This window comes from Sceloporus occidentalis, unplaced genomic scaffold (genome assembly GCF_023333645.1).
Source record: "Sceloporus occidentalis isolate IW3139 unplaced genomic scaffold, rSceOcc1.0.p SCAF_59, whole genome shotgun sequence".
NCBI lineage: Eukaryota > Metazoa > Chordata > Lepidosauria > Squamata > Phrynosomatidae > Sceloporus > Sceloporus occidentalis.
In genome coordinates, this window is record NW_028317039.1 from 77107 (window position 1) to 88229 (window position 11123).

Consider the following 11123-nt stretch of genomic DNA (forward strand, 5'->3'; position numbering starts at 1 on the left):
AGAGTGGCAAGCCTGGGGGCAGATGTGCATAACTGGGGGGGGGAAATATATATTTTTCTCAATCATAGCTTGTATTAAATATGAAAAAATAGTTTACATTAATTAATATTTACTAGTAAAACTTTTTTTCCTATAGGGTAGTCTTATATTCAGGCTTTTTGTTTTTTTCCTAAATTAATATTTAGATTTTGGGAGGTCGTCTTATAATCGAGCAAATACGGTATATAACTATTGAAACTTTATTGATGTATCTTGATCTTTGGGGGCTCTGAATGGATTATGTATAATGCTTGTTAACTGTTGTTCTTTCAAGGAGTGATTCAATTTCCAAATAGATCTTTTCTCACAAAAAGAAATTCCACACAAACTACATTTGGAGGCATTATCTGCCAAGCAAGTACACATCTTGAAGAACCAGTGTTGCTAGGGATTCTCCTGGGGACAGAATTTCTTGATTGGATTTTATGGCCTCATACTTGAACTTACAAATACAAATGATTTAGAAATCTTAAACCCACAACCATGTCAAAGGCCCTGAAGCATTTGGGATTGCAAAGACCGGAGAATGACTCAAAAGCCCATCTGTACAGTGGACACCACTAATAAAGCAGAAGTTCTTGCAGGCATACAGTCTGACAAAAAAGTTGGTCCTTTAATATCAGGAAGAATATGCTCTTTTCTGGCTCCTCCAACCACATCATTTTCAGTAGTTGCAGCCAAATCCTAACAGACCTGGCCATAGATGCTAAAGCAATGCCTTCCTTGACTATAGCCGCTGAATCTTCAAATGCTTTTTTGGCAGCCCCTTCTGCTTTACAGTCCTTGAAATTCAATAAAATGAGAAGAGTGGCCTTGCTGCTCTAGCCAAAAGAAGTTTAGGGGCAGCACATAACTCCCCTTGCAAAGGGGGAACAGCCTTGAGCCACCATCTAGAAAATTAGTTTCTTCTGTAGATTATGCCTCTTCATAATAATGGAACAAAAACATTGTGTACCACAGAAGTCCTGGGTTTTTCTCAAGGAATGCTGGAGGAACTAGTCAGCCTTTATATCCATCTTATTTATCCATTTCCAATGCTGACAGTTCCAACTAATTTACTTGTTCCACCAATGCTTCTTCTAAAACCTCTACCTCTTCTTCAAAAGAAGGCTCAGATGCTGTTGAGCATTCGTACGCATGAGGTCTTACAGGGAAACCTTGAGGGGCTGAAGCCATGACGGAATTGCGTAGCTGCTCAAAAGGTAGCTTCGGGGCTCGGGTAAGCAGGTCAGGTAGGAGCCCAGCTGCAGGGGATACCAGAGGCTCAGATTGTACCCCACGATGCATCATTAACAGAACGAAGGTACACACAGGCAAAATAAAACACAGCAGGCTGAACCTTAATATGAGATGGTCTGTATTGAAGAAGCTGGCAAGACAGGTTAGTACAGGCTGTAGACACGACCAAACAAAACACAGGCACAAAGGCAGATGTACAGCACGATAGCCCCCTAGTCAGGCACAAGATAGTACTAGGATGCTGTAGCTGGACTGGCCGGGCCGCTCTCTCGAACACGGCTGTTTGGACCTCTTGAACATGTTGTTAATGCCAGTGATGTCATAATGACATAACTTAGCTGACTTTGTTTTGTTTTTTTTAAATATATTTATTGTATTATTTTACCTATTTTTTTTCTCCGTTTCTTTTTTCAGCATGGGAGGAGGGTGAGAAAATGGTTTCTCACTCTCCTCCCTGCAATCCCCCTCCACCGATCTCAATGCAAGTCCCCACACACTTGCATAGAGATCACAGCGTCTGTGCCTCATTGGAGGACAGGATATCCCCTGAAGGGGATATCCTGTCCTCAGATGACCTTCCGGGTGACGTCAGCAGTAACGCAACCCGGAAGGGAATGCCCGATCGGCGTTTAAAAATGTAACAGTTTTCCGGCTTTCATACCGGAAGCTGTTACATCAGATCGGACAGCAGAAAGCCGGCGATGTTGGCTTATGCTGTCAGGGGAGAGTCCAGGCTGTTGTTTGATCTCCTGTGCAGTGGCAGGGATGTGTCCCTGCTGCTGCAAGAAGGGCAGGATGTACCGGTAAGTCCATAGGAGATTCTTGGGATGCGTTTTTTGGATGTACCGGTACATCCATAGGGGACTGAAGGGGTTAAAGACCAAGGCTGTTTTAAGTGATTTCCCACTAACTTATTTAGTTAACCCCCACAAATTATATTTTTTCAAGAAAAACCTTTCTTCTGAAATCTTTATTATATATAATAAACCATTATTTAGTCTGAATTAAAATAAAAAAGTAGGAACAAAATAAGAAAAATAAATTTTGCATGGTATTATCCATGTGACGTATAATCAAATACAAGTAAAAAAAAAAATCCATGTAAATATTTGTGCTGGATTTTTAAAATACCTCATATTGTTATTTTTTTAAATCAATTTTTGTAGTTACAAGGATAAGCATGAATTAATTGGAAAGAAAACAAGTGTTATGCTGCAAGTTGTGCCCAATAGTGGGTAGAAAAATCAAAACGGTTTAATAAAAGTATATATTTTTTGAAATTTGGGAAGCCAAATGATTTCATTAGGGGTATTTGAACACTTTTTATTATACCATTTTAGTGTCAATCTGCACCAAACATTACATTAAAATGAGGGGTTTTTTCCCCCCTCCATTTTTAACAAACACATTGCAGTATATCACTAGATTTCGCCACCACAGAAACACGCCACCCAGTACAGCAATAGTCCACATGCATGGATATGTCGAGCGGCACACCAGCATCTTTCAAAGTTGAGTTACGGCAGGAACACAAAAAAAGAAAAAATAATTCCCACACACTTTGCAGTTTCATCACCTCAACTTACTCTTCTACAGGACCTGTTGTATTAAAAACACCATGTCAGTGGATGTTAATCAGCATAACAGCACTCCTCATACAGAGCCCATAATCCTGGGGACTTCACCTCACTTCAACTAACATCAACTAAAATACAGAAGATCTGCTCCATGGACTACTTCCTCCTGGAAGATCTGGCGCACGCAGCCAGAAACAAATAGGGCTGCGTGTGGCTTGGACATTGCGCCAAAATGTCATCATATCCAGCGCAACCAAAACACAGCATGGGAGAATAGGCTGCAGTGGCGTCCTTCCGCTAATTGGATGATATCCGTAGGGCTGCAACTAACGATTATTTTCAGAATCATCGATTAGTTGGCCGATTGTTTTTGATTAATCTGATAAAAAACAATATGAAATTTGTTTATAATAATTTAACAAACAGTAAATTCAAATTTACATTAACATGTGTCGTCGTACTCCGTGCACACACTTTTATCTCTATAACTCTATAGAACCCAAACACAATTATGGCCGCAACTAACTTATTTTCATAATCGATTAGTTGGGCGATTCTTTTTTCGATTAATCTGATATTTTTTTTGTTTATTTAAAATAACTGGATATATACCCCAGAAATGCCCCTCTGGCCCAGATATGCCTTATACCCCTTATATGCCTTATAACCCCCTGATATGCCACTCTGCCCCCTATATGCCTTATGCCGCCAGATATGCCACTCTGCCCCCCACCCCAGACTTGCCACCCTGGTGTCTACAGGGGACAGCCGGTGAACATCAGCGTGCTGGCCGGCACTTCACCCGGGGCTTCTATGACGGAGCACCAAAAGGTCATGTCATGTGGCGCTCTGTCATAGAAGTCCCAGCGGAAGTGTCGGGGAGCAGCGGAGGTTGTCTGCGCATATCACGAAGACGTCCACCGGGTATCAGAGAGGAGGATCCAGGTTCCCTGCAGCATTGCGTGGGACCTAGTTCCTAGCAGCAGGGCTAAATTGAAAGAAAAAAAATTGCGCATCCCCGAGGTGCCAACATACCATATAGTGTATGGCAGTGTTACATTGTCATAAGAAGCCCTCGAATCATGAGTGTAAAATTTTTCAACCAAGAAGGCAAACATTTGGAGGTTAAAACATCAAAAAGAACCCACATAAACTACACATTCCCCGAAAGCACATCACTGAGGAACTCAAATACTTATCTTTCTTAGTGGACTGCCACAACCACAAAACACGGGATATTGAGGGTTTTTTCTTATCTATTATTCAGAATTCTTGCATGTATCAGGATGAGTGGTACACTTCAGAATTTTTTTCAGCACATAGCATGCATTTTGCAGGTGTTCCTTCTCTGCCTTTTTTCCTATTGCTTTTCACCTTCGTGATATCTAGTGGTTAGCTATGGGGACAGTGAAAGTGTTAAGTATGGTTAGATGTTAAGGTTAGGTTACAGGTAGTCTACATTGAGAGGGGTAACAATGAGATTAGGTCACTGGTTTGAACTACAGGACTGTCTTAACTGACAGCAACTGAATTTGAAGCACCTTTGACTTTCAGCTCAGTTTTTGTGATTATATTTAAGCCTGCATGATTGCTCTAGTGGGACAATCACAGGCTCTGGAAGGCCTCCATTTGTCTGTTTCTGATTTGCCCGCACCTTCAGGCAGGGAGCAGCAGTCCTCTCCCACACTGATTACAGCAAAAAAATTGCTGTCATCTGAGAACAGTGGCGCCTCTAGGAAGAATATATAGAATACCGTATTTGCTCGATTATAAGACGACCCCCCAAATCTTAATATTAATTTAGGAAAAAAAGAAAAAGCCTGAATATAAGACGACCCTATAGGAAAAAAGTTTTACCAGTAAATGTGAATTCATTTAAACTATTTTTTTTAATAAAAGCTATGATTGAGAAAAATATTTTGGTTTTATTTCCTTCTATTTTCGAACCTGCCCCCCAGTTATGCACATCTGCCCCAGAAATGCCTTATACCCCCTATATGCCACTGTGCCCCATGATATGCCTTTTAACCCTCTAAATGCCACTGTGCCCCATGATATGCCTTTTAACCCTATATGCCACTGTGCCCCATGATATGCCTTTTAACCCTACATGCCACTCTGGCACTTAGAGGGTTAAAAGGCATATTATGGGGAAGAGTGGCATATAGGGAGGTTTAAGGCATTGCAGGAGGCAGAGTGGCGTATAGAGGGTTAAAAAGGCATTTCTGGAGGCAGAGTGGCATTAAGGGGGTTAAAAGGCATTTCACAGAGCACCCTGCCTCCAGAAATGCCTTATGCCCCCCCATTTAACACTCCCCCCCCCGCCCCACTTACCGGTACTTCTGAGTCTCCTGTCATGTAGCTGGGGCAGCGTGTAGACTCACGCTGCAGCCGGAAGGAGGCGTGGCTAGCAGCGGGGGTTGTCTGCGTGCATCGCGCAGACATTCCCTGGCTGTCAGAGATCAGAGTTCCCCACGCCGGCTCTGAACTCTGATCTTTGACAGCCGGGGAAGGTCTACGCGAATCGCGTAGACATTTTCACGCTGCCCCAGCTGCACACCGGGGACTCTGAAGTACCAATAAGTGGGGTGGGGGGGTTGAGACAGGAGGATCCAGATCCCCTGCAGCTGCGGGGAATCTGGATCTTAGTCGTCTCATAGTCAGACCTATTTGAGGTCTGATTATAAGACGACCCCGATTATAAGACATTTGCTCTGAAAAAAACCTTGTCTTATAATCAAGCAAATACGGTATATATATATATATATATAAATAATAAGAATAAATAAATATATATATATAAATAAGATGTAAAGAGGTAAAGCTTTCAAGAGTTTTTTCTCTCTTCCTCAGGTCTAAAGCATGACCTTTGCTTCCTTATGGGGATATATTCAGTATCTGCCAAAGTAATGTAGATTGGATAAGCAGTATCAGTCCAGTAGACAAAAGGTAAAAAATACCAGAGTACTGCGGTATGCAATGATACTTTTTTATTGGACTAACGTAATACTTAACCCCTTAACGACAATTGCCGGTCCTGGCACGACACGGAAAAGCATGTGCTTTACGACAATTGACGTGCCAGGACCGGCACGTCTTTAATCGTCGATCGCCTCCTAAACTTAAATGGTGTCGCTGGAATGCCTCGATCAGGAGGCATCCAGCGACACCAAACACTTACCTTTCGATGGGCTGTGACCGCTCCGGAAAGCGGTCACAGCCGCAGCTGCCGATGATCTTCGCCATCAAGCAAGATGGCCGCTGCCCTGTAACAGGAACCAACAAATTTTCAAAAGTTCGCTAGATGGTCCAGACCATCTAGAGAACTTTGGCTCCACTTGCAGGTTGAATACAGGTACTGCATTCACCATGCAAGTCAATGGAACCCAGCTTTCTAATCACAGTGTGATTAGTAAAAATAAATTAAAAAATAAAATAAAATTAATAATAATTAGAAAAAAAAATAGTAAAAAACTAGTAAAATGTAAAAATCATTTCCCACTGATGTCTCTATCAGGGGAACCTCCAAGCTGAAAAAAAATGTTAAATTTTTTTTTTTTTAAAAGAAAAAAAAATAAAATATATATATATATAAAAAATATATTTTTGTGAGCAAGTCCTAAAATTAGCATATTAGCTTAAAACAATTTTCGCATGGAAGGAGTTAAAATACTGGCATATTAAATGCCCGTGGGGTGTCTACTTTTAAAAAAGGTATGATTTGATGGGGTAAATTGAATTGGCCAGGTTCAACAACGTCCCAATTAACACCGGGGGAAGGATGGCCACACACCTAATTTCCAATTAGAAAAATGCACACGTACCAAATGTGGCCTTTTAGTTCCCACAAAAATTACACACCCATGCATGTGGGATATCACTGCACTCAGGAGATGTTGCTGAACACATATTGGGGTGTCGTGTGACAGCGGCATATACCAGGAGCTGTAAATTCATACATAAAGTAGGTGTGTGTGGGAAAAATACACACACAAAAATACTACTGCAAACTTTGAAAACATGCTGGTGGTAAAATGTGTGCATGCAAAGAGTTAAAATACCAGCATTTAAAATACCCTGTGGTGTCTAGTTTTGAAAAATATATGGTTTTGTTGGGCACACTGAAATGGCCCGGCTCAAAGATGTACCAAATAGGGCATGGGCAGTGGATCCCCAAATGCCAAAGTTCAACATTGAAAAATGCGCATGCCCCAAATGTGGCCCTTTTGCCCCCAAACGGCCAGGCAAAATCATTCATGTGAGGTATCGCTGTACTCAGGAGATGTTGCTGAACACATATTGGGGTGTTTTGTGATAGTGACATATACGAGAACTTTTTAATTCATACCTGAAGTAAAATGTGTGTGGAAAACCAAATGGAAAAAAATGACTACCACAAAGTTTGACAAAGACTGGTGGTAGATATGGTGCATGGAAAGAGTTAAAATACTAGCATTTGAAATACCCTGGGGTGTCTAGTTTTCAAAAATATATGGTTTTGTTGGGCACACTGAAATGGCCCGGCTCAAAGATGTACCAAATAGGGCATGGGCAGTGGATCCCCAAATGCCAAAGTTCAACATTGAAAAATGCGCATGCCCCAAATGTGGCCCTTTTGCCCCCAAACAGCCAGGCAAAATCATTCATGTGAGGTATCGCTGTACTCAGGAGATGTTGCTGAACACATATTGGGGTGTTTTGTGATAGTGACATAAACAAGAACCTTTTAATTCATACCTGAAGTAAAATGTGTGTGACAAAACAAATGCAAAAAAATGACTACCATAAAGTTTGACAAAAACTGGTGGTAGATATGGTGCATGGAAATAGTTAAAATACTAGCATTTGGAATACCCTGGGCTGTCTAGTTTTCAAAAATATATGATTTGATGGGGTAAATTGTATTGGCCGGCTTCAAAGATACCCGAAATGGCACATGGGGGGAAGAATTACCAGATTTGGAAAAAATGGCTTTGAAATAGCAAAACGCTACCTCTACTTATTGCCCCATAATGGGTAGAAAAAAGCAAAAAAACATAAAAACATTGGGTATTTCTAAACTCAGGACAAATAGTAGAATCTATTTAGCAGGTTTTTTCATTACCTTTTATAGATGAGTAAAAGATTTTTCAACTAAAAGTTAGAAACAGTCATTTTTTTCTAAATTTTTCACCATATTTTATACTTTTTTTAGTAGTAAATAATATGATACAATCAAAACAATGTCATCTAAAGAAAGCCCTTCTTGTCCTGAAAAAAACAATATCTAATGTGTGTGGGTTCAGTAAACGGGAAAGAAGAAAATTACAGCTAAACACAAGCAGCGCAGAAATGTTAAAAAGGCCATTGTCACGAAGGGTACAAAAAGTAAAATCAGCCTTTGTCACGAAGGGGTTAAAAGACAAGCTTCGAAAGTTTTCATCTCTTCCTTGGGTATTGCTTCAGATCTGAGAAACAGAGGAAAACTCTTGAAAGCTTTTCTTTATAGTTTACAAGTGCAAAGACAGAGCGACAGGCTCTTGCGATGTCTGGTTGTTGTGAGCAGAGCTGTAACTAGCTCCTTTTGCGGTGGAAGCAAGAATGGAAAATTGGGCTTTTTTTTTTTTATTTACTTATTAAGTTATTTTATTTACACTGCCCTTACACACACATATACATATGCACTGCCCTTGCACATACTGACTGGCCGCTTGCAGCACCCCTTTCTTCCCATCATCTACCCTGTTTGCCATATCAGATACCCCCTTCCTTACTATCCTTAGCTTTGTCCTCTTTTTTTCATCCATTTTTCGTCCTTCTCTTCCACTCCTTATTTCTTGTCGAGGGAGCGTGAAGTCTGTGTCTGTATGTTCAGATTTCTCCTTTGCTGCTCCATGGTAGTGCACACAGTGCAGGCTTCAAGATCGCAGCCCTGTTAGCATTCTCCCATGTACCTCTCAAATTACACCCCGACGTCTCGAGTCGCCAGGGTCGTCACTTCAGACCTCTGTTTTATTGTTCCTTAATCACTATGCACCAGTTAATGATGCAGAGTGCAGGGATAAGACATCATATATCACAGCGCTCGCCACCAATTGCTGGTTTATAGTGATTAGGGAGCAGGGAAGCGGAAGTCTGAAGTGACAGACCTTGCTCTACCTAATGTTGGGCCAGTTAGAGGGAGATTCTGATCCCCCAACAAGCTACTGCTCAGACTAGCGCTCATGGTACCTGGGTGCACACTACCGACAGGGACTCATGAGGGATGAGCAGGGTTAGCTGGGGAGATCACAATCTTGCCCCTACCTTGGCGTGGCCGCTTCTGTTTTGGGGGATGGCAGCAATGTGATTCTTCAGGGGGCTACCATAATGTGTTGCCTGTGCAACTGCCCAATGTGCCTATACATTAAGATGGCACTGAGGTATGCCACTTCCGCTGAGGCTGTTCCACTTACCCGACACCCTCTCAGTAAAATAAAACTTCCTTAAATTTTTCTAAGCCTCTGACCTCCTAGTTTATGACCTCTAGTAACAATCTCTCTTCCTTGCAGGAGGTAGGTTTATCTGAACTTTGTTAAATCTATTTATGTATTTAAAATTTTGTATGACATCACCTCTTTCTCTTTTTTTCATTCAAGCCTCTAAACTCTCTACATGTCCTACAAACTCACTTTTAGTGAATAAACCCCATACATTCTAGTGACCTCATCACAAAAACAGAATGCTCCTGCTGATAAGAACATTTATCTGATTACTACAGTGAGAATGTTTGAGATTGAACAGATATTCCCTAGGATTGATTTTAATAGTGGTTACAGCTTCATGCCTTTCTGTGCAAAGTACTTCTGATGCAAGTTGTATACCAAATATGTAAACAATAATATCGGGTCATGTTGGGGGATGTACGCATAATAAACAAGTTACAGCTTTAATCGTAAACAGGGTATTCGAACAAGGTTGGCATAAGAGATAACCTCCCTTTTCAGCGCTCACCTGTACATCCCCCGGAAAATAAATGACATGGTGTGGCCTTTGTCCTATCTCCATAGCTGGGAAAAGCAACATGTCGTTACTTTTAGTAGGAGCGCATCCTGGAATTGCCGGCAGCCTGAAAAGCTTGGGTGTGGTATACATCGAGCTCACACCTGCACACATACCGACAGCAACGTCCACAGACTGGCGCAACAGCATAGGACCACTGATTGCAACTCGTCTCAGACAGCGAAAGAAGCTGTGGTCGCTAAGTGCCTACGACTGTCGCTAAGGATCGCACGTAACGACGCTTGACGTCAGTGGGAGGTGGACAAAGAGACGTTATTAAAGTAACGACTAAGAATTTGGAATACCGTGTTGTAAATACATGTGGTGGATAAGCTGGTTAGTGTATTATATGCATTATTTACCACGACAAGAGAGGTTTGAGCAATACGTGAGTTACTTTTTTTTTTAAGAACTACTAAAGTAAATTCTCTACCGAGAGAAAAGTATCGAGTAAAAGTGTTTACCTCGCGGTGGGTTAGCCATCTGCTTAGAGTGTATGCATTAGTATAAAATTCAGTCAAAACATATCGTCAAAAATACTATGTGCAAAATTGCCTGGTAAGCGAATGGTATAGAGGGATATGCGTTTTTAAGAGTGTTGCGTTGAATGCTATCAATTCATGTGGTAGTCGGAGTTACCTGCCTAACATTTGCAATCAGAATCAGTAAAGCAGGTATGGTGCTTTTTGCACTCGCCAACATTTGACAAAAAGAAAACCATTACCTTCATTTAACCCCTTCAGGACCGTTTTTTTTTTTTTTTTTTTTGCGCACTAAATGACCAGAGCAGTTTTTGTGTTTTTGCTATGCCTTTATTCAACTTTATTAACTCATTTAGAGCACCCCCACACTCAGGGCCGGCCCAGGGCAAAATGCCGCCTGGGGCGAATTTTAAAATGCCGCCCCCCCCCCTTATCTACCCCCCCCCCCCCCTTGTACTTACCTTTCAGCAGTTCTGCGCTGAGTCTCCCTGTTCGGTCTCGGTGCCGGCTTGTAATGCTGAGCGCCGGAAATCTTCCGGCACTCAGCATTACAAGCCGGCACCGAGACCGAACAGGAAGACTTGCCGCAGAGGAGAGAGAGAGGGTGGCCGAGCGGGTACTGACAGCTTGGTAAACGAAAACCAGTCGGCGCCCCTTTCTCTCTCTTTCGCTTTAAAAAAAAAACAAAGGGGCTTGGGGCGGCAAAGTGCCGCCTGGAGCGGTTGCCCCACTCGGCTCCATTGTCGGGCCGGCCCTGCCCACACTT

At 41.9% G+C, this 11123-nt stretch overlaps 1 protein-coding gene across 1 annotated transcript in view; it reads right to left on the reverse strand.

Moving 5' to 3' along the window:
• LOC149287527 (mitochondrial protein C2orf69-like) overlaps positions 1-9950 on the reverse strand; it is a 30368-nt gene extending 20418 nt beyond the window's left edge. The window contains exon 1 of the mRNA XM_089492794.1: positions 9828-9950. Coding sequence (XP_089348920.1) covers positions 9828-9899 — 72 coding nt within the window. The 5' untranslated portion in view covers positions 9900-9950. The remainder of the gene's footprint in view (positions 1-9827) is intronic.
• Between the last annotated feature and the right edge of the window lie 1173 nt (positions 9951-11123).